Here is a 25,554-nt window from a genome sequence, read left to right on the forward strand (position 1 = left end):
CAGACCACGAAAAGAGCTTCTTTAAAGTGGATCTTACATCCGATGCATCTTACAAAAATGTCCATATGGAGTGAGAGTGACACGTTTTCTACACTTTCAATAACCATTAAGATCTTACTAAATGAAGTACCAGCTTTAATATCCCAATTTCATAAACCCAGATTTGCGTATTCATTTAAGTATGATTTAAAGTATCGCAGGAAAATTTTAGACGTCCCTTATCATGAGAATTTGTGCTAGACGATAGAAATCCAGGCTACAATACATGTAATTTTATTTCAACTCCATCAATCATTGGGGTTAAAATACAATAATCATTTAAAGAGTTTATTATAATAATTTCAAACCCTTTAACTTTAATTCAAAGTTTTTATGCTCGATTTAATAGCCAATAAGCAGGTTTTCGGTCCAGTTACTCTTGATCTAAGTACATTTTATATAATTGTAGAATCATGATGATAAAAGTCTTACTAGCGCTTGTGATTATTGTTAATGACATTCTTGGGTACACAGAAAATGAACGGAAACAGTTTTTGATGGCGGGATTGTCTGATATTCAACGGGAAACAATTGATGGACCAGTAACAGTTGAGAGTGGAAACATCCCGACATGGCTAAATGGTAAAAACGTCCATGTTGCAAAATATCATCAATTCAGAACTAATAAAGTTAACATGCTAACCACTTTCCTGAATCTCCCGCAACTCATTTACATAAAGCGCAATGCCGCCCGATAAATTAGATACTACATGTAAGAAAAATTAATTCTTTGAAATGTGAAAAAATTATCCTTGCAATGTCCTCTTAAAGATAACACTTTCAAGGTCGATCAACAAATAAATCGAATCATATCTGAATTTATGCAGGTAGACGGAGCTGTGTCAATGCAATGTAAATCAAATGATAATGTCGACTATTTTAGTTTAACCTTAGTTGACAATTGCATTGCTATCTCAATGACGCAGCATAATGCGTTGGATACACATGGAATTATTTAGATCCCACACCCAATAAAACAAAAATCGAAAAGAATATTTATGAACCAATTGCAATATGCACACAACCTTTATTTTCTTTTTACAGAATTAATGTCATGTATATGATTAAAGGTGAATACTTAACTTAATATGTTTATTTTCTATTCTAAAAGGTAACTTTATGCGCCATTCCTGTGGAGTTTTTGGTGAAACAGATCACTTGGATAGCAACGAACCAAACTATATCAGCCATCTTTTCGATTGCCTTGAAATTGGTTCGAAGTTTAAATTAGAAAACGGTCACGTGACGTTCACAAACAGGTAGGAAATGCATGATCAATTAAAAAAGTAAACAAAACTTGACCTCTTCTAGTCTACAAAGTATTTCTTGATTGGACAAACAATTATATAAAACACTCACAATATGATAAGAAGACAACAACAGTTTGAGTAACAGAAACTTCGATTAATTTCTTGGTGAATACAGTTTGAGAAAAGCAGAAGATATCAAAGGAATATACAAATGTATGAGTTAATTTAAAAGACAAACTGACAATGCAATGGCAAAAAAACGAAAAACGACAAAACTCTAACAATTGTTTACAAAACACAATATAGAAAACTACAGGTCATTGATCAACACGAATGCAGCCAAACATCGAGTGCACGCAAGTGCGTCGTAAGTTAAATGTTGAAGCATCAAAGTGAATCACTTTTAATAGGCTTTTAAAAGGTTAGATTACTTTTGTAGTGGAAGAATTAATAAAAATAATACACAACCAAAACAGTTTAAATGAAGTTTATCACAAAAGTCTTAGTCTAATTACGCTTTATCTTCCTCTTGAATCCTGGATGTACAGAATGTTTGATACAGAAAATTTGAAGGCTTTTTTATTATCAATTTATTAGATCCAAAATTAAAAAACTTGACTTTTATACAGATGGTATGACACTCAATCAAACGAATTTTACAGTCGTTATGGGAGGAACATGAACAAGTCTAGTGTTTTTATTGCGGGAACGTACAGCAAGGCAGTAAGTATAAGTATAAGGCTCGGAAGATCACTCTTCACATACCCTATGAAGGAGTATTCATATGGGTGTCACCTACTTTCAATATATGAGTGCCATCAGAGAAAAAACTGACCTCAGCAGTAAAACTAACAATCCTACTCAATTTAGATCAAACACACCTGCAAAGACAAACCTCAGTGTTGACAGGCTAGTGATCACGGTAGTTAACTGTTAAACTACATTGACATCGGAAAGCGAGGCGTGACAAATATTGGAAAAATACAATATTTTGGCCATAATCTCTAATTCATCAACAAACCTTTCCGCTTCTCTTTTGTTGATATTTGGTCAATACAAATATGGAATAAATAGTTTAACGACCGAAAACATACGTACAAGATATGTCTTAAAACCTAGAAAAAACATTGATATCAAATATATACAATCTGAATGAATTCCTTAATCAATCTTAGAATAACATTGAGAATGGAAATGAGGAATGTGTCAAAGAGACAATAACCCGACCATAGAGCAGATAACAGCTGAAGGTCACCAATAGGTCTTCAATGCAGCGAGAAATCCCCCCAGCCGGAGGCGTCCTTCACCTGACCCCTAAACAAATACAGATACTAGTTCAGTGATAATGAACGCCATACGAAACTCCAAATTGTACACAAGAAACAAAAATTAAAAATAATACAAGACTAACAAAGGCCAGAGGCTCCTGACTTGGGACAGGCGTGAAAATGTTTATGAGATTTCAACCCTCCCCTTATACCACTAGCCAATAGTATATTTCTGTCACTAGTACATTTACAATATGAAAAAAACCACCAAACTACCACTTATTAATGTTATGTTTCAATAGAACATGTCACAAGTACAGAAATTTGATCAATTTGGAAAGCAGTCAAATAAAATTGTTGAAGTTCCACATGTCAGTTGGTGGCAGATTGGTAACCAAGCCATTGCGATGACAGAAATGCCAGTCGGTGTAGTGATTAACCCAGTAAAGGTAGAGCACAATGGTTATATAAGTTACAAAGACAATAACTTTGGCTATGGAAAAAGTGTCCAATTGACTAACAACCCGGCACATGAGCACACTGAAGCGGACGGTACATTGTGGAGCACAGTTACAGCTGTCAGATTTACATCACAGACTCACCTGAATATTTGGTAAGTATCGTGTATTCTTCCTAGTGACATGCAGTAGCGGAGGTATGATAGTGTTCCCGGTCAGCTGAGAGTATGTTAAAAAAAACAGATATAGTTGTTTTTTCGGCTTGAATAGTTTTGCACAAGTAATTTTTAGGGCCCTTTATAACTTACATTTCAGTTTGAGCAAAAGCTCCGTGTTTAAAGCCGTACGTTGACCTGTAATGGTTTACTTTTTACAAATTGTGACTTGGACGGATAGGCGTCTCATTGTCACTCATACCACATCTCCTTATTCCTATAAACATACACTGAACGAATTAGTTTGATCTATGACACAATTTAAATTAGAATACAATTTTAAAACGTAGGTGCCTATAACAGCAAGTTGATTTCATGTATCTTTAATTTGACCCGCATTTCCAATGTAACGTGAATTATTGCTAACATTTCTTGATTGGATGAGCCCTATTTATTCCCATAAATATCACGAACAATAAAATTAGTTTCTAAAACGACCAACTCTTACCTTCATACACAATATTTGTCCAAACAAAACAAAAAGTACAAATACATTTTTGTTATAGGCGAATTATTTACAAGGTTGGTGCTGACAGGATCAGACACAAAGTTGGAGAACACCATTATAACGATGCAGATTTAACAAAGTGCTCTAGAACAAAGCCATTCAACACTTACCCAGATTTAAGTTCAAGATTTGGTTATTTACACTCATTCAGCATGACAGAAAAATATATAATTCTGCCTGAGACAGCCTACATGTATGATCCTTGTTTTTACGGTAAGATAACATTAATTTTGAGACAGATATGTATGTGAAGAATTGATCTGTTAGTGTTTGTCGCTCGAAACAAAATAGTCTGAAGACCAAAAAAATACGATGATACTATATGACATTAGAAACATCCCAGCTGTTGAAACGTAAAGCTGTACATCTTGAATTGAAGCTTCCAGGAGCTATTCCGTATTTCAAAAAAGCTGTATTTAAAAGTGGGAAAATATATCGTAAAATGTTCAACAATGTTGATGCTGTATACAAAGCAATCAATTCAGTGGTAATCTGGAAAAGCGATGTAGGAATATTACACTTTAGTTTTGTACAGCAAGCGCCGTCATTTTGCTGTGTTTGTACTGATGTTGTGTTCACAATGGATACACCATGTCCTTTTCATCTACTTTACACGATACAACAACCAATATCCATCTTATCGCCTGACTTGCATGACCCTTAACCTTGTTTTATACACATCGTCATATCAAAATTATTTTACTTTCACCTAAAATTCAGCGTTCTTTTAACAAAGTTATCACATACAGTATTATCGATCATTGTTTTTGTTCACAGCTCATTACCAGAATGGGGAACCATTCTTTCCTCAGGGTTTCAAGTTTGAACATAATGGTATGTCACGGTTAGTAGTGATGAGGAAGTCAGACGGTGTAATAGTCGCCAGCATCAAAGCCAAACCGTTTTTCGTTACTCATCAGGTGAGATTTTTGGCTTTGGATGTAATTGTTGGTTCTCATTCTTATTTATTGTACAATAAAATTGATAATGGAAACGGGGAATTTGTCTAAGAGACAATAACCCGAACAAGTAATAGAAAAACTGCCGAAGATCATGCTCCAATGAGGTTTAAACACAGCGAAAAAATCCCTCACCCTGAACATTTCAGCGGGTCCTTAAAAACAATGTATAATGGTTCAAAGAAAATAGACCTTACACCAATCTCCGAAACGTAAAAATAAATCAAAATGTTCAAAACACATACAAGACTAACATAGGCTAGAGGTTCTTGAATTGAATTTTAAGTGTTTAGTGATAAATTGTCATATAATTTTGATGAAGAACTTTAAATTTTGAAGCAGTAGGAATTTAAAATTCTTTCTAAAACTTTACATGACTGTATGATTAGCTTTATTTAGAAACAGGACATGTTTTGCATATCTTAACGGGACATCAACAAAACGTCAGAAAAATCGAAAGATATTATGTAGAAATTTATAATACGTCTGTTTTTGTTGCAATAATTAACGATATGGTGGGATATCATGAGAACAATTCTGCTTTTAGGTTTTAAGTATAAATGAAGGAAACATATAGTGAATGCATGACAAAACCGTCGTGCGAGGTCACGGATAATTTTGTAATTGTTGTACATTTTGATTTTAGCTTGGATCGTATGAAGATGGAGAATTGATACATATGGATATGCTAATGTACGACGATGCATCTATATATGACAGAACGACTTATATTACAAGTCTTATGGCTAATGTAAGTTTTAAGCATAAAAAATATAATCATAACTAAGCGGCAGATAACTGATGAAAATTGTTTGAATTTTAGAAAATCTTAAATTCTGTCCCTTTAAAATCCATTATTATCATTACGCGGACAGTAAGTTTTTTTATTGAATTTTTTTATTTTATCTTTAATTTGTATTCTTTCGGTTTTTCTGCAACTTGAATTCAAAATGAGATAATTCTCCCAGAAATCATCTTGAAAAAATGTTAGAACAATGATCTCATAATTACGACACTATCAATCGTCTTTTTTGTTTAATTTGTAAACTGGAATGTCATCTTTTATGATGAAGAACGGTATCGTAGGTGTTTGTTCGGGTTAGTCAAGTTACCTATTTTGTATTTAACATATGTTTTAGAAATGAAATATTTAAATAATATGATAGATATGTGATGAGAAACATTCTCAATTTAAGGGGACACAGAACACCTAAGGGAGTTAACTCTTTATGTGGTTCAAATGTCTTAATTTTTTTTTAATAATTTTGTCCACAGGTCATTCACTAGTTGAGGGGCTATCCAAATCTATTTTAATCAAAGTGTTGGGTAGCCCCTTTACCACAATATATTCTATTGTAGAATCCGTATACTACTAATGTAACGAGGATAACTATAAATACCACGGACTGGACAGCAATGTTTAAGTATCTACGTACTGGTCCTCCTGCTGCCTTTGAAATGTCAAACATAAACTATGCATACAATGGTAGGAAATATACGTATGCTTACATGAGTAGGAATTTTGACAGAGCCGACCAAAATGCAGTGACTAAGGTAATTCTTATTTCAATCAAACTTCTTTCTGCAACGCTATATTGTAAGAAAATTTTTACTCTAAGCATTGTCTTATTACTAAAGTAATTATGTTCTTTTTTTACTTTGTTGTTGTGTTTCTGTTGACGGACAACACAGATTTGATTAGTGTTTTTTAAATGTAAAATCTACAAATAAAATGTTACTCTTGAAAGTCAATTTAAGAATATGATGTCTGTCTCTTTATACACTTTTGGGGATTTTTACACTTTAACGTGAGTTTTCCTCATCTAAATTGGGCACAATGCTAATACCAACAACACACAGACAGAATTCAAATTTCAACAGTGAATCCTTTACCGGTCTAAAATGGTGCACCTCTTTAACTTTTAAAGTTACAAAGCTTCAGCGTGGGCATTTGGGTCCTCATACACGTTCTTCTTTCAATTTTAATTTGAGTTCAAAACATGTTGAACATATTTTGAATCAATGATGATTTTTATATGTAAATACACAAAAACATTTAAACCTTATACAGTTAAATGTTGATACTGGTGTTGAAACAGAATATGTTTTCCCGGAGGGAATGTTTGTCCAAGAACCTCAATTTGTGTCCAGACCTAACTCAACAGCAGAGGATGATGGCGTTATACTAGCACAAGGGGTCGATGGAACAAAACATAAAGGTAAAATGCAAACAAGTGTTGTTTCAAAGTGGTACTTGTTAATATGTTAAAATGAATACCCATTTTGGCATAAGAAAAAGCGTCTTTATTTTAGTCGTCATCCGTTTTTTTGTGTATAGAATGATTTACAAAATTAATGTACAACTTTTTTTCCTTAAAATTCGAAGATTGTGTTTGATACTCCTGATTCCTCAGCTCCAACTTTATTAGAACAGGGGGTAAAGTTTAAAAAGCTTTAAATGGCTTTAGATTTCAAGGCTTTTTTACTTTTATTTTAAGTTTTTTTGTAACAAACGTAATTTTATCCTCTATAATTCAGAGGAAGGCTAATAAAACAAATATCATTCAAAGACATGTTTTGTCAACTAAACAACTGTACAGGCAAAAGATATGATTATTTGAGTCAATGGTAAAATACTTTAGACATGCCTATTTCATCTGATAAGTTATTACTTCTTTTAAAATATACTTGGATTGCTTATAAGTGGTATTTACACTAACATCAAGATCATTCTTTCGTATTTGTTTTTATTCCTTTAGTTCAATGAGCTTAATCCTGTTCATTAAGCTTGTTATACATTTGTTGACAACTTTCTTAAACTAGCCGTGAGGTAATAGTTTTTATTTGCTCCGTGTTGAAGGCCTTACTTTGAGACGAAGACAATCAATTAAAACGATGTTCCTTTGCTTTTTGTGTGTTTATTACTTTGCATGAACGTATCATGATCTATCATGGATGGATACATCATAAAATCGAGAATGGAAATGGGGAATGTGTCAAAGAGACAACAACACGACCAAAGAACAGACAACAGCCGAAGGCTACCAATGGGTCTTCAATGCAGCGAGAAACTCCCGCACCAGGAGGCGTACTTTAGCTGGCCCCTAAACAAAAATGTATACTAGTTCAGTGATAATGGACGTCATACTAAACTCCGAAATATACACAAGAAACTAAAATTAAAAATCATACAAATCAAAGGCCAGAGGCTCCTGACTTGGGACAGGTGAAAAATGCGGCGGGGTTAACATAGACTTTATACATTGTATTTCGAGTACAAACATTATCCAAAAACATATAGCATTCAATTTGTTTACATGATCATTTGAAAATGACATTTGAATATTTTACAGCATTTCTCTGTGTTATTGATGCTAAGACAATGAAGTTGATATCTCACGTAACAGCACCAGACATAGCTTTGTTGGGATTACATAATAGGTATATATAATAAGAAGTCTTAGCTTCAATCCATTTCACTTTACTTAAATCGTTTCCTAAATTGATTGTCACTAATCTGGGAGTGAAATGATTAAAACTACTTTTTTCTAGCCTTATAAATACTTCTATCGATTGCTCGTCTAGTCTCAAAATTTCAATAAAACATTGAAATATCTAAAATGATGAATTACGTTTCTTTCCTACATCTTCATGAACATGCATGTAATATTTGTCACTAGACATTAAACAAATAACAATCAATAAATCAATCTTTCCGATCCTTGTTTTGCATGGGTTTGGTTGGCGCAAAAGCAAAGCATCGATACCAGTATCCGTTTTGGTATTTTAATCGCCTTACCTTTTCAAACGAATATGCTATTAAGGAGTGAAAAAAATATACTTACCTTTATCATGTTTATTACACTTAAGGAGGTTTGCTACTCAGGTTTTTGACTTTTTGTCAAATTTTCAATAATCTTGCATTGTTTTTTTAAAGAAGATAGCGGCCAATGTTAAATGAATGAAAAGTCTATAGGAAATTGTTTCCCGCCAAATTTCCAATGGCCTTTATCTAAAAAAAAACAAGCACACTGACCTATATTTTTTCAGCTGTTCTAGTTTCTCTATTTAGACTCTACCTATTTATAACAGTCATTTAAAATCCTTGTTATTTTGAACCTGAGTAGCTAACCTCTTTAAATATATATTTTTTTATAGATTCTTTGGTCTCGAGGTTGGAACGTCAACTGTTGGTTCAGGGGAAATAATTGGAAAAAGATAACAAGAATAGTTTATAGCAGAGAGGCCGTTTTCAAACCTACAACACTACATAATAGCTGAGATCTGTGCACAAGAACTACCATATAGTGTTCATTTAAATTATATTTACATAACTTTTAATAAAATTATGTATTTCATAATCATTTTGGTTATTTGTCACGTTTAGTAATTATGATTGGAGTTTGCAAAATTCAACTGTATTTTTCCATAAGTGACATAAGTGATAAGTAGCATTTCTGAAGATACAGAATTAGTTATTTTTGGAACGAAATCAATCATTGATAGAAATAAACACAATTGAATGACGAAGAAGTTCCCAACTATAAGTAACTGTAAGACCTTCAACAATGAGCCAAAAATTTCGTCGAATAGCAAGGCATATAATGCGCCTTTATTACAAATTTAAACAATTAAATGAGAAAACTAACGGTCTGATTTCATTACAAACAAATATGATAAACATCAATAGACGACAAAGATTAAATTTCCGGTCTCTCTCTTGGGACAGGCTCATACATAATTATGTTGCGGGATTAAACATGTTTGCTGGACCCAAACTCTTCTTCAAACCTTACTTACGGCCATTTAACATATATTATTTAGCCTTTGATGATATATGGAGGAGCTCGCGAGGTTTTTAGTAAAAACAATGTCCATTGCACAACACGACCAATCAGGATTACCCACCATACTTATTCATATTCATTTCATTGGCTGTAAACAATTTACTGAATTGTTTCTGGTAAAATATACTGAGATAGAAATAACCAAACAACTTGAATGATAAGTAACTCAGAACTCGAATGACAAAAGACAAAGCTTACGGGAGACAAAACAAAGACAGTCCGGCTAAATCAATTTAAAAGACAAAGAAATAAACACAATCACCCCCCCCCCCCCCTTAACAACATACATCAACAAAAAAAAAACAAAATAAAAACCAAACAAAAAACATTTTTCTTTTTTAAAACGATGGGTTTTCATTTCAAATGTTTAGAAATAAAAAAGTCACATAAATGTCCCCACCTAACCATAACGAACTTACAATTAAAACATGAGTACAACATGCCCATATTTTATGTCTAAATTTAAAGTTAGGTGTATGTTTTATTTTCTGTAATCAGGATATGCGTCACTTAATACAAAATGCACTACTGAACACTATTGTTTGAGAGTCTTAATTTTACTATTTATGAAAAACTTAACAAGGACAATAGATCAATAATCAAATAAGTAAGTCATGTTGTGTTTATTTATATTAGAATACCATAACATTTTGATTTTTTTTGCTATAAAAGATAAAATAATGAATTGATATCATATTAAATGAATGGACGAAGCAATCAGTCAAAAAAATTACATTACAATGAAACATTTTCAGATTGCATTCGACTGTTATCATTTATTGCATTCATATTAACTTTCAAGTGTAAATGTTAGTAATATACAATCATATGAAATATGATATCGACTTCATTGAACAGCCATGTTCGAAAACGGAATATCTAATAAAAGGTTATTTTATCAACATAAGACATCAATGGTGTTCTCCGATGCAAAAGCTTGTACAATACCCTAGATATTTTCACTGTGAGAACACGTACAAGTTGCACTATGTAAATATGCAATTTCCCAAAGGAACTCATTTTACGGCTAAATCTGCCACTCTAACCATAATTATATCCTATGGAAAACTGGTAAGATGTACTGTTTTTTTTTTATACATACGCAAAGAAAAAGGGCTGTGCGGCATATTTTTAACATTTACTTCCCTGAACTTCTAAGAGTTTAAAAATAATACTAAATTCTGCGCTACCCCTCCCTTCACTTTATGTTTTTCTAAGAATTCAATTCCACCATCTATGATGTGCATTTATACTGGTAACATTCCTCTATGAGATGAAGCATAGAGATCATATCTGGGAACTGGTACGTAAACAAAACAAAATATATATGAATCATATATATCTCCCAAAAAGAGGAGTGGTTAGTGAAACGGGTGTATTTACAAAGTGCAACCTATAGTATCGAATTATGCTAGAACTAGCTCGACACTTTGGTGAAATAGGAACAAAATTAAAAACATGATGAACACTCAAAATCTTACAACATTTAAAAACAATTCTGCAACGCATCAACCATATACATAATAATTTTGTTATTATGCAGCATCTGTTAAAACAGAGGTAAGAATGCCACATAAATGGAGAAAACGTGTCCTGTTTGGTTTTGGAGTTGCAGTGGTTTGTTTAATGATAATTCTGGAAAGTTTTCATCCATCATTAACAAACATACAGTACAGAAAATACCAAGATAATCTTAAAGAAGTGAGTTGCAATTTTTTCAAGAATCATACGTCATTGCAAACTGAAATTATCGCTCAGTACCAAAAAGGAGTATTAAAAAAAGAAGAAGTGGTATGATTGCCAATGAGACAACCCTGCAGAAGAAACCAAATTACACAAAAATTAACAACTATAGGTCACCGTACGGCCTTCAATAATTAGCAAAACCCAAACCACAAAGTCAGCTATAAAAGACCCCGAAATGACAAATATAAAACAATTCAAACGAGAACACTAACGGCGTAATTTATGTACAAAAAAAAAAACGAAGAACAAATATGTAACAAATATTTATTAAAGTACATTTGGCCTGTTGATGTAACCATGGAAGTATTCATTTTGTATTGACACTTTCAGTTTACTTCCTTGATAGAACGTTGTAAATAGTCATTAATAAATCATCGTCCAACATGTGCAAAGACATTGTGCACAAATAAGATAATCTCATTTTGAATCAACTACATGTATGCCTGAGTATTAACAGCAAACAACTATGAAATTGGTCGAGAAAAACACATTATGACCTTATTTTCTGTCGTGTATATAATGAAACTAAGTATCTCGAAAATTGAAAAATCTATCTATAAAATGAAATATAACTTCGGAAAATTTTGAAAATTTCATTAATTTTTAAATTGCAGATATAAACTGTACAAACCATTTCAAATTAAATCATTCTCGTTTCATGTGCCACCCTTATGAATGAAAATGAATGTTTTCCCCCCGAATAACCCGTAAATATTATCTGTGTTTACCAAAAAAAGGTCAATGTTTGAAATAAAATGATGTGATTAAAAAAATAAATAAATGGATAAACCTTTAAAAATTAATTTCGTCATCAAAATAGAAAGAGATCTTGACAAACCACAAGTATAGCATGGCGACAATGAACATTTAAATGGCATGGCAACAAATCTGAAGACTTACTTTGTTTTGGATACAAATGTAATCAAACTTCACAAAGTCTGTGCAATCAACAACACATTACCGGCTCATCTGCATATTCTACCAAGGTATTGTCTGTTTACTTGGATTGACAAAGAAATTGTCCCTAGTGACAGAAAGTTTACAAAAATTCGATTTACTTTCGCAGTGGTATACAACGTGTTTAAATTCTTTAGACCTCATAAGAACTTCTAGAAAATTTTAAATCTCGGCCATTCTTTGAAAGAAATGTTTCAAAAACTTGGAAGTTTCAAAACTGAAATTGAACTTGAAGAAACTACAGATTAAGTTTTCTCCGCCTCATTGTTACACAATTACCTCGAATGTCACAGCAGCGGTCATCTCAGTACGTGGATCTATGACGGACGGGACGATTTCACTTTTGAAATTGTAAATGTTCCTTATCTTTGCAGCAATATACCAACCCCACCCGTTCATTTCTCAACTTATAAGTTATTCAAGATCGTAAAGCTGCTACGCAGACCTTGCTGATAGACTAGTCATACATGTAGGTGTCTAAGCAAATAAGATAATGAGCCAGGGGTTTGTCAAATTTTTCTTCAAAAAGTTCATGGGTAAGCACTTATGCCTTTTAGATAAATATTCAGTTTCTACTTCACAAATAGGACAAGAATGTTATTAGTTATAAGTGCTGAAGTTGTGTTTTTTAATATAAGTTTTACAGTGTTCATATTGTTTTACATTGTGTTTTTTTATTCTTTTGGTCGTATGCCTTTTTGTATGACTCGGTAATTATACAATCCGCTATCGAGTATTTGACTTTGGATGTGCCAGGTTCAGATGGCTTCTTGAGTGAGATTCGGATGTAAGAGGTTTATACAGTTTTTTTTTCATTTTGATTAAACTTCTATTAATATTTTATTATCAACTACAAACATATTTAATCTGCTTCCTTGTCAAATAATAATGAAAATGATTTAGAAAGCGCCCTATCTTAATAATGAAAATTACTCTAAGGCGCTCTACATGCAGTAGAGTGATCATTAACACAGATCAACGAGAAATACATAAAACATATCGAAACATACAATAAAAAGATTTATTTAAGAATTGAATGCTTCTTTTTGTAAATTTATTGGGGTGTAAAAGCGTTGACCGAAGTACATATTGTATGAAGCGCGGAAGCGCTTCATTCTAAAAATGTACGCACGGTCAACGCTTTTACAACCCTATAAAGTTACAAAAAGAAGCATTCAATACTTATAATTACATTTTTTAGCTATGATCATGAAAACACGAATTTTATATATTTTATTATTTAATTCACCTGTGCACTTTATTGTTGGAGCACGTGTTATCATGAGTGAAAAGTTGTATTGAGCAATGCAACTGCTTACGGAATAACACGTGATGTGCAGTTAGCCAATCAGAATAAAATATTATAATGAAACATACATCTAATGTAATTATTAAAAAATACGTGAATAGAAAATAATATAAAATGAAATGTCAATTCACCATCACCTACACATTCGTTTGTTGCGTCTCTGTCAAATTTACTATTTGTCAGACACGTATCATCTTCTTTGCCGGTACTTTAAATGAATTAATATTTTTTGTAACTAATCCTTCAGAACAACCAAACAGATAATTTCATATTAGGTGATCAGTTTAATAGTGATGTCTTGTAACGGTGTTAGCGATTTTGGCATCTGTAAGATACATGCTTTCTGTTTTTCAGAAACTTTGATTAACTAATTGGGTTTGGATAATCAGCACTAAAATGCATTCACCATTTTGTTTATTTACAGGGTCTATTGTTTAAACCAGTCAATGACACCAACTGTATATACACAGTGAGTACGGAAATGTTAGTACTACGACGAGAGTGGTTTTTAACGACCTTCACTTCTCACGAGGGTCTTGCATGTCGGTTGTTAAAAAATACTCGTGTTCCCAGACTTCAGGTGGAATCAACTATACGCTTGGTTGGGACATGAAGTCAAAGTCAAATTCAACTGTTGCGAAGAAACTTCTGAAATTGTTAGAAATGCATTTTTCATTGACACATGCTCGGTTAAATTGTTAAATTCAAACCCAAATTGCCGTATCATTTTTGCGATGACGACCTTTGAACATCTCTGAACCAAATATAGTTGTTACATTTGTCATCGAAACGTGATCGGTTGAATTAAATATTTCAGATTAGATCATATATAGTTTAATAATTCAAACCCAATTTTCATAAAAATTTCGTGATGACGACCCCTTGAGTATCTCACGTCATACTTTAATTTAGATTCTTTTCTGTTGTTTACAGTTAGATGGAAGGATAGGTCGTGATCTTGAAGGAAATTTCGTAATACCACAAGATGATATTTTGAAGCTGTTACCTTATCATATAGCCGAATGTTTATTCAGAAGGTATATATTGTAACACATGGAGAGAGTTTTGCTAAACTGATTTTTTCCTTAGTAGTCCAAAGATAAATAATTAGATCTAAATTATTGTTTCGCTATATGGCACACGACGTGTTAAAACATACTGATTTGCTCACATGCATTTCAGAATATGTTTGACCAAAGTTCATCAAAAAGCAATAATAAGAAATTATAACGTATATCCTTTTCACCTTAAAGACCATTAAAAAATAAATTTACTATGAAGAGGAAGCTGAAATTTATGTATTGTAATAATATGAAAGTTTATGTCGAGAAGGATACACGGATATGACTGATAGATTACTGTTAAAGTCTAGAATTGATTTCCCTTATTCCTTCCTGACATAACTATGCAATTATATATCATAAACAGTCCAAACAGGTTCCTCCTTCGAGGATAGGGTGACCATATTTCATTAAATGTATCAGAACCAAGTGACGCAAACTATCGGATATATGCAGCTACATTTGGTTTCTACGCGGTTCAGGAAATAGCTACAAAATGTATAAGAAGTACGAAAGATACCAGAGGGACATTCAAATTCATAGATGGAAAATAAACTGACAACGCCATGGCTAAAAAAGAAAAAGACAGACAGACAAATATAGTACACGAGACACAACATAGAAATCTAAAGACTAGGCAAAAAGAACCCGCACAAACATTGGGGTGATCTCAGGGTTACAGATTGTGTAGTGGCTAACAATCTTATGGTATCTCATACCAATTTGCAGATTCATTTAATCGATAACAATTGGAAATCAGCCTGTGTTTAACATGTTGATTGTTATAATGTATATTTTACCGATATATTGTAGAAGATCACAATAAACTCATCATATATACCAGGATTGAAATTTAGTATCAGAAAGATTTGTTCCTAATTTGAATATATTAATAATAGAAAAATCTATCAATAAAAAGAAAATCATAAAGAAAATCATAAAAGCACAATTTCAAAGTCTTTTCATGTCTGATAAGAAATAAAAGGAAACATAGAGTATCATCCCAAACGGACTGCAATAATCTTTATGTTTTATTCATATACAATGAGAAACACTGGGCAAACATTTGAACATTATGCTATTGATATATAATTATGTACCAATATTAAGTTTACAATATACTCGGTTTGTTAACCGTAGGCGGTTTACTTCTAATGTTTGGAATGGCTGGAGTTTATGGTCAAATGAGGAGAGGTTTACAGGAACACGTTTTTTCACGTATTACTATTTTTGTTAACCATCAGCTTATTCTTATATGATTTTTCTTTTTTTATTATTTATTTCGGTTTTTATAAATTCAATTTTTCTAAATATTCATAGATATACTACAACTCTACAGACTTATTGTGCCAAACGTAGCCATCATGGTCAATTGGAACATAGTTGGAACTTTTGTATCGATGGCTGTTATAAACCAAACAGTTATACAAAAGTTATTGCATTCAGGTAATATTACCATTATGCACAAGTTTCTATAAACATTCTTTAGGTTTCCACAAATATTAATAATACAAGTTTTAGTTCGCTGCTGATAAAATTGTGTTGAAAAGTTTAGTGATTTATTTCATCAATTAAGTAAAATCGAGGAAAATTGTACTATTATTACATTGTAGTTTTTCATTTGGAATCTCATCAAACATAAATTTTCGTTCGAATTGTTTTATATTTGTTATTTCGGGACCTTTTATGGCTTACTATGCGGTTTGGACCAAGTAAAAGATCTTCGCCATTCTTGTACCTACCCTAATTCCAGACGCCCTCTGTTTTTAGAGAAAAAAATCAGTAATTTAAAAAATATATACTTATATATATCTCATTAAAGGATTTCAGTACTTCCGTATGTTAATGTAAAAACGTATCTTACAGACTGAAGTTCGAAAATTAATGAAAGCAAATATAGACAAACATAATGACAAAGGAAAATGAATGATACACCACTTATCTATTTAATGTATGGTTGTATGGGCATACATTCTATTTCAGCATCCGTGACGACTATCCTAATGCTTATGGTCTATCGGTTTTCTTTAATAGTACTGCATATCGATTTAGTCCTAGGTAAGTTTTGTAAATAAATATAGAATATATGAGCCTCGTTTTTGTCCTCTACCAAAGAGAGTACACAAAATCTGATATAGAAAAAAACCCCTGCATTCATATTTTTTAGAAATCCACATGGTTTAAAATGTGAATTTGGATTATGACTTAAGTGCATCAGTAAAACATAAAACTAAATAAAACAGTACTGAAGTACAATGTATAGTTACTGTGGTCTTTAGTAATATCCTGAATCCTTCTGAATTCCAATTTGTTCTGTTGAATATACATACGTTAATATGGACAATTATCAGAACAAGCAATAAGAACTTTACTCGGTTATTGAGAAGATAAATTATAGAACATTAGTGTTCATGCAGACTTGATATATTCATTATCGACATTTATTGTCAAATAGTGACATTGTAAAAAACATTCGTGTTTGTCTTTTATTTACTCTATTTTAGAGATTCTATGAAGACAAAAAACGACGTTATGTTCAAATTGAAGTCACGGAACAAACTTGCTGACACAAGGCGACTTTGGACAATGGATGGTATCAAAGACTTTTTAAAGAGTACAAATGTTGGTAGTTTAACTTCTAGTAACTTTAAATATCTATGATGTAGACACGATTTGATTTCTTTTTATTTCTAATTACATGTATATTCATTCAACTTTGTTTGATGCTTAATACGAGGAAGAAGTTCACAAATGTCATTCGGTGTCTAGCACTACAATATATTTGTATCTTTTTTCCCCCAAGCAAAATATATGCAATAAATTAGTTCATGTAATATTGCTTCCTGAAAAAGAGTAAAATAACTATCAAATAATTGACAAATCATAAAATACAAACGAATGTATATAAAGGATAATGCGGGATATCTTAAATGGCTATTTAGATCAACATATGATAACTATTATACCTTTGATAACTATTTACACAACTGGGTCGATGCCACTGCTGGTGGACGTTTCGTTCCCGAGGGTATCACCAGCCAGCAGTCAACACTTCGGTGTTGACATGAATATCAATAATGTGGTCATTTTTATAAATTTCCTGTTTACAAAACTTTGAAATTTTCGAAAAACTAAGGATTTTTTTTTATCCCAGGCATAGATTACCTTAGCCGTATTTGGCACAACTATTTGAATTTTAGATCCTCAGATGAGTCTTATGCAGTAGAAACGCGCGTCTGGCGTACTAAATTATAATCCTGGTACCTTTGATAACTATATAGTCCGTTCAGCATCGAAATAGTTATACAGTTAATATTGATATGTGTATAATGATTGTGAAGTAGGATGTAACTCAATATTATTGCAACATTGTCATATATTATATAAATATTTCAACTTGTATCTTTTTGAAGGTGAAGCAACATATTCTCATCATTGATGCCGAACACTACACAGACTTAGTTATCACCAACATATTGCAGAATCACATCGTAGATGAAATCCAACAGATTTCTGTTCGCCTAACCAATGAAGATAATGTAAAAGTTGATTATAAGCCGATACTATTTAAATTAAGAAGGTTTTATGAACATGGTTTTCGAATTTTCTGGTTTGATTTGGACTACTCGTGTGTTTCGAGAATAGATAAAAAACGGACAAACTGTATGCAAATTGATATGGTAAGTAAATTATACATAGTGCAATATAAATACTTTTGTCTGATAAAATGACTATAATAAGTTTCATGTTCCAAATTAGCAACACAAATATAAATAAATTATTTCATCTTTCTATAAAATATTATAATACAACATTAATGATCCTCGAGAATTACACACTGGTCATTTGACTTAAAAAAATGATGCATATAGTTCCATAATGCAAATATTCCACCACAAAAAAGATTGAATTCCAAAATGCAAATATTCCTTTGAATGAAAAAACACCAAACAATTAAACATAATCCATAAATACTGAAATAATCATTAATATACTTTGTATTTAACTTCCACTATTAAAATTGAACATTCATCCAGTGAACAAACTTCCAACGCCTCGTCCAGAACTATTTGATGGTTCAATATTTTCTGTGCTGTCGTGGCACACGTCATTTTAACAGTGTGGTTAGTAAAAAATACCCCTCTCTTCCGGCTTCTGGACGCACAGTTTTCATGATATTAAATAATTTGTTGATGCCTGCGGACTGTTCACCAAACTTTATTTCTCCTTTATCTAGAGGTCTCCTACAACAGGCTGTCCCATTCAGGTCATATACAATATTCAAATACTGTTCATAAATCTTGAAAAGTACTGTAGTTTGAAGATAGTGTTTCAAGTTTTTGGCACTTAGTTCCGCTGATTGAGTCCACCTGAAAAATGAAATATTGACATTCAGTGACATGAAAATCATACATTGAGCAAAACTGATTATTGAAATTTAAAACAATTTTATTTGGCCTTGATTAGGTAAAATATCATAAACATACACACTACACAATATACAGATATATTCCTGTTATTTTTGTTTTCAAAAAAAGAAGCACCTGATGTAGCGCGGACCTCGACGAAGACACCTGGATTTTCTGAAACTGTCAGTCAAGTATTAATGACCCAAATACACAAAAGAAAGAATTGATAAACACAATAAAAGCACAATTACTATAAAATTATAAGAAAAATGAAACTTACCATTGAACGTTTTGTTGACTCTGCCCTTGAATTAAATATAGCTTCCCGTCTGATCATTTTCATGTTCGAACTGATCCACGGACAGATTCCGATGCTCGTTCACAACTATGAACCCGAAAAGTTTACTGTTGTTGAAAAAAAGTTTAAAAAGTTAATGTCACTGAGCTCCAAAACCATCCACACAGTATGACCGTCATACATATCTTAGTATGCGGTCTTGATAAGATGCTATAATCATCTTAGGTTATCATGATCAGAGATATTGCAATACGCCCTCTGATGAACATTGGACATATCTCTTTACGGGTTGATCGCGGAGCCAAGTCTTAAAGTAAACAAAAATTAACTGAAAAATAAACTTATAGACATCATTGCCAATTAACTTATTTTTATTGAAAAATAAAAATACTTATATGAAACCTGTTAAATTTAGTGATATGGAGACGATCTGGCATTCGATCATACACGTTTAATATTTATGACCTTCAAATGATTCATTCGCTTCAATTGTATCATTGTTTATATTTTTAGAACTAAATTGATTTATTTTGCAGATCCACAAAGATTGCAAAGATTCCTGGAAACTAGTTAGTTAATTTAGTTTTATGCGCATTGAAAATTCGCGGAAAAAAAATAAATTGTAATATCTCCTCATAATACATTTTGTAATAGCTTACCATGTTACATGTTGTTATAGCTTACCATGTTACATGTTGTTATAGCTTACCATGATACATTTTATAATATATAATCATGCTACGTGTTATAAACAAAACCAAAGAACAGAAAACAGGCGAAGGCCACCAATGGGTTCAACACAGCGAGAAAATCCAACACCCAGGGCGCGCTACTGATTGCCCCTAAACAAAAATGTGTTCTAGTTCAGTGAAAATGGACATCACACTTAAATCCGAAACATATAAATGAACTAAAATTTAAAAAAAAGGCCTACATGACTGACAAGACAAGAGGCTCCTGACATGGTCATGGTACAAAAACGCGGCGGAGTTGAACATGTTTTGTGAGATCTCAACCGTCCCGTTATACCTCTAGCAAATGTAGAACAAACTAATAGTTATCAAAGGTACCAGGAGTATAATTTAATACGCCAGACGCACGTTACGGCTACACAATACTCATCAGTGACTAAGTAGAATATAAAAAAGGAAGATGTGGTCTGATTGCCAATAAGACAGTTTTCCACAACAGACCAAATGAAACATAAAAATTAACAACAATTTAAAAACCCAATCAGATATCAAAGGTCCCGCAATGACAATTGTAAAACAATCTAAAGGAGTAGGTCCGGTAAGGACCGATTTTGGCCTCAAATTTCAGGTTCATCTGACGAAAGATTTTGACCACTTTTTAAACACTTAAGTGTCTATTTTATTTGAATTAATTAGTTTATGTGAAAGATTTTAACAGATTTAGTCATTAAAAACGATCCGATTCAAGCTCAAATATGAAAAATCTACCTAATATGCCGAAAAATGTCACTTTCAGATGGTTTTTGGTAAAAATGAAAGTGGCCGCATCCGTGTTCATCCTCAACCTTTATATATGTTATGTATTATCATAAAATACAACTTACATTTCAATATTAAGGATGAACACGAATGCGGCCACTTTCGTTTTACACGAAAACCGTCTAAAATTTAACTAAAATGCTAGAATTATGAGGATTTCAGTAATTTAGCATGACTTAATGGTGCTAGTACCGGATATATGTGCATTGTTTTGTCAAAAACAGCCCATATTTATGTAGCAGAAGCATTCTACTGTCCAATAAATAACTAAAGGTTTACATTTTAACAATTTTGTAAAACTGCTATATTTTGGGACCAAAAAGGGGTATTACTGAACCTACTCCTTTAAAATATTGATACATTATAAGTTTTTGTATTTCTTGTCTTAGAATAGATAATAAACTGTTCTGTTTAGTTTAGGGTAGAACATAGCCATGTTTTGATTCCAGAAAATGATTTTCAACTGAAGAATATGAAAGCAGAGGAAATCGAACAGTTTATGAGCTTACGGTAAATATAATGTTGTGGATAAGAAATCACAGATTTTCAGGTAAACACACTTAAAACGCAAAAGCTAGAGGTTCACTAATTTTGTTTATAAATATATATATACATATTATATATTGTTCGACATTCTAAAGACAACGATTAATGAAATTAATGATCCTTGCCCGGATTTGAAGTAAGGGGTGTAGCGACCACAATAGTTTCACCGGACCGAGCGAACTGTTTGCCCTACATGTATCTATATTTAAAAAACGTATGTTGCCTATTTAAGGAAGCACAACAGTTGTACCCCACGATTTAAATTGTCCCTGTTGTCTGATCATTGAAGTATAAGGTATCCTTATATATGACTTATATTTGTTTTAGTTAAAGAAATTGATATTAGCTGGATATCTTGTGAATTTTTTTTTTTCAGGATTAAAAATTTATTTTGTAACAAAAGATTTACCAGGAACTCATTGTTTTATTAATGGCAAAAAAAACCCCCGAAAACAGCCAAACATGAAGCTTACTTGCATCCCAAACTCTCTTAAATCATTTCAGACTTGACAGATTTACGTTTAATATTTTTTTTTGAGATGATTAAAGAGAATTTGGAATGCACTTAAATGACAATGGAAACTTTTGTGTTGATTGGGGTATGAAAATATGGTCACCTTGACTTATATAGTCCAATAAGAAATACCTTGCTTGAGGGCGTTCGAGTGGTAGTACTGGATTATAAATACGCATTCACGACCGATGTTAGATACTATGCCTAATGTAAGGAGATCGCCATGCTCTCAACAACTTTCAGAGAGGTTCTTTTACGTAGGCGAAAAGTTGAAGGACATATTATGACCATATCTAGTATTTCTATTCATTGGTATAGTCTAAAATTCAAACCAATCATCAAAGTCATCCCTCGTTTCAGAGATCTCTTATTCGCTCGATTGGTATTGTTCTGGACATTTGAAAATTATGTAATATATTTGTAACTTGATGTTAACCAAACAACAAATCATCAATCAATCAGTCAATGAAAGGAACTAAAGATTTGAATTAACAAATCAATTGTCCTTACAAATAGATACACAACGATGATAGATCGACGTCTAAGGTTGACACAACCATGGCGCATGTCAAATCATGGTAAGTTTTCATTGATTTATTTGATATTGTCGATGTCGTCCCTTTCATTTATTATAATAAACACGTTTATTAGTTTCCATGAAAAATTCTTCTACATGAACATTTCGATATCTTCTTCTTTTTGTTTAAGGAAACAAAACATGAACGAAATCAACGGAGCATAATCGAAAATATTCATAAGCGAAGAAATCAATATATATTTAATCATGCAAATATATTGTTTTGAAATGAATAACGAGTATATATAATGATTTAATCAAATAGATCAATTAAGGAGTAGTTCATCAATTTGTGCCCTATTTCATTTGAGTAAATTAAAATTTAGCACCGCAATATTTTATAATAAAGAATGACATTGTTTTTTGCTACATTTTTTCCTATTTTCAGTTATCTTACATCAATACAAATGCACTGCAAGGAAATTATTCGCTTAGGAAATATCAAAGATGGCGGTTGGGAAGTATGTAATGATATAAGATTTAGGCCAAGACATCCTTGTCTTGTATATTCATTTGGGTATGTTATATGCATATATGATATTTTGTCTTCTTTGCTTTACGGACACATTGATTGTTCTTTGAGTTTAAGATTTAAGTTTGATTCGAAAATACCCCCCTCCCCCCCCAAAAAAAAAAATCAATTTAACAATGTATACGTTCAAACCGCTTTTCTGGATTTCATTAAGTTTGATAAGAACGAATTGTTAGATAAAAAATCTTGGACTGAGAAGACCAGAAGGAAATACTCAACTAAGTCCAGTCGTTGAATTACATTTAGTATAAAACAATTATGTCTCATAATGTAGAATCATAGATACTGTTAAGACTACTTTTATATCTGTTTTGAGAGTTAAAGTATAATTAAAAAAATGAATAAAACGTGACTTTCAAATTGATTTAATGTAACCTTAACACTAGATAATTATATATTCTAGATAATGCTGACAAAACTATTCATTCCTTTAAGATACATGTATTTATGCTGTGTTGTGTAAACTAGACAATTCCAGTCATTAAAACTAATATTGAACTGATGGACAATGCAGCTATAATTGCTGAGTACATATATATTTTGTGTAGGATAAACTGGGACTGGGGATTTGATGACGAGGTTGTGAAGACCTACGATTGTGAAGTACACTCTTTTGACCCAAGGTAAATGTTTCATAAAATTAATAAAAAGTGACAAACACATCATGTTTCAAGCTTGCATTATATAAGTTGTTTAACGTGATTCTTTTATAAAAATTTGAGGGGGAAAATGAATATGAGATACACGTAAAAATTCATTTTAAATAAAAAAAAAACAACAACTGATAATGATATTCACCAGCGATGCATATATACTGATACCATACAAGTTGATGAAACAATTCAAAATTCAAAAATTAAATAAAATAAAGAAGAGAAGAGAAAGTCTGATTTAAGCAAAAACAACATTATAAAAAAAAACTGGTTGCCTTCCTTCGATTTTTGTTGTATACCCGTATGTTGAAAGAGAGAGAAGCAGCGTAACGTTAACAACATTCAGTTTTATTTCAGTATGATATACTCGGGAAATAGACCAAACATTCACTTTCACCGTATTGGCGTGATCAATAAAAGAAACTTCTATGATTTCAAACGAAAATGGAACATGACTACTCTTGATGATATCAGAACCACGCTTGGTCATGGGGCGGTATGTATGAAATTAATCCGAATATGCGTTCGTTCGATGTTCTTTTCAATAATTGAACAATATCTCAAACTAAATGAAGACAGCAAAATAGTATTGTATAAATCACTAGTATTATGATCTATATTTGCATAAGAATTATATGTATACAATGGTAGAGATTACTGTTTACTTAACTTGAAATTTAAGGAAAACTCAGTGAATGCAAACCATTAGTTACCTTTTGCTCATATGAAAAATGTTCAAGACACAATATAACATTACCAGCGACATTCATATGTGTAATTATTTTTACGATTTTCGTTCCAGAGAAAAATCGATATATTGAAAATAGACATTGAATGGGATGAATGGATAGTTTTACCAAATGTCATCAAGAGTGGTGTTCTGAAATATGTTACACAGATATTATTAGAACTCCATTCACCTGGAAATCTAGAACGAATGAAAACTGTTAGAAGTTTATACAATGAAGGATTTAGAATATTCTGGTACCATAGAAATCATTTTTGTCGTCGCAATAAGGCATACATTGAATACTCTATTTGTTTCGAAGTATGTTTTGTGAGGATATAATTTGTTAAACCTTGTGATACGTGTTTAATTACATGATGAATACAAAGTATTGTGACGTCTATGACAAATAAAGTAATACTATTTTTGCACACTATAACAAGCTATAGAAACTAATGATAGTTAGAAATATCTCTATCGAGTTTTTAAATTTCTTTGGTATGCTTTAATAGGAAAATGATCGAAAGCATACAGTCTACTACACTATTGTGTGTCTCTTTCGATCGCGAAGTTTGGTCCTGCATTGACATTTCAGCATACAATTTGAGCTTACTGTGCCTAATCCAAAGAATAATTGCATCTGTACATATGTAGATAAATAATTCCTGCACGCTTAATTACAAAAATGATAAAACAAATTTTGTTTATCTAAATTTTATAAAATTAAGGAACAATTTTTATAATCTGTAATCAGAAAATTGTCGAGAGTTTTACAATTAAAATTATATATCGCATACATTAATGAGACAAAATGTCAAACAATGTTGAGGTCAGCATAGAGTCTTTGATAGAAGACATTGACCCTAATTTATAAATAGAATATTAAACAGTGACTTTAAAATATCTGCAATAAACATCAAATTATTTGAATGACATACCCATTAAGTTTGAATATATACATCCAACATACTTCCTATTTTAATCGTTACAGAAGGTACTCATAGGGACAGCACACATTGGTACAAAGAAAAAAAACATCTTTTCAATGACACCTCATTAAAGGAAGTGAAATACAAAAAAAAAAAAAACAGGCAAAAAATAAAAAATAAACACCTCCTGATGAAAGAATACTCGCATTTGCTGAAAGCAAGCTTTAATCTGCTGATATAT

The 25,554-nt window shown here is 31.9% G+C and overlaps 2 protein-coding genes across 2 annotated transcripts; both read left to right on the forward strand.

Moving 5' to 3' along the window:
• Nucleotides 1-50: 50 nt before the first annotated feature.
• LOC143085405 (carotenoid isomerooxygenase-like) lies at nt 51-9,058 on the forward strand. Its single transcript, XM_076261736.1, has 12 exons — nt 51-70; nt 449-621; nt 1,151-1,298; nt 1,919-2,012; nt 2,860-3,170; nt 3,737-3,951; nt 4,516-4,658; nt 5,344-5,448; nt 6,057-6,251; nt 6,769-6,916; nt 8,051-8,138; nt 8,856-9,058. The coding sequence occupies exons 1-12, from the start codon at nt 66-68 to the stop codon at nt 8,917-8,919; spliced, it is 1,689 nt and encodes a 562-aa protein (XP_076117851.1). The 5' UTR covers nt 51-65; the 3' UTR covers nt 8,920-9,058.
• Nucleotides 9,059-10,735: 1,677 nt separating this feature from the next.
• Nucleotides 10,736-24,740, forward strand: LOC143043202 (uncharacterized). Its single transcript, XM_076215614.1, has 13 exons — nt 10,736-11,245; nt 13,981-14,025; nt 14,490-14,593; nt 15,938-16,063; nt 16,601-16,675; nt 17,122-17,239; nt 18,031-18,297; nt 19,861-19,893; nt 21,251-21,345; nt 22,861-22,989; nt 23,553-23,627; nt 24,015-24,153; nt 24,460-24,740. The coding sequence occupies exons 1-13, from the start codon at nt 11,111-11,113 to the stop codon at nt 24,724-24,726; spliced, it is 1,608 nt and encodes a 535-aa protein (XP_076071729.1). The 5' UTR covers nt 10,736-11,110; the 3' UTR covers nt 24,727-24,740.
• The last annotated feature ends 814 nt before the right edge of the window (nt 24,741-25,554 follow it).

The sequence above is a fragment of the Mytilus galloprovincialis genome, chromosome 8, assembly GCF_965363235.1.
Source record: "Mytilus galloprovincialis chromosome 8, xbMytGall1.hap1.1, whole genome shotgun sequence".
In the NCBI taxonomy this organism is placed as follows: Eukaryota; Metazoa; Mollusca; class Bivalvia; order Mytilida; family Mytilidae; genus Mytilus; species Mytilus galloprovincialis.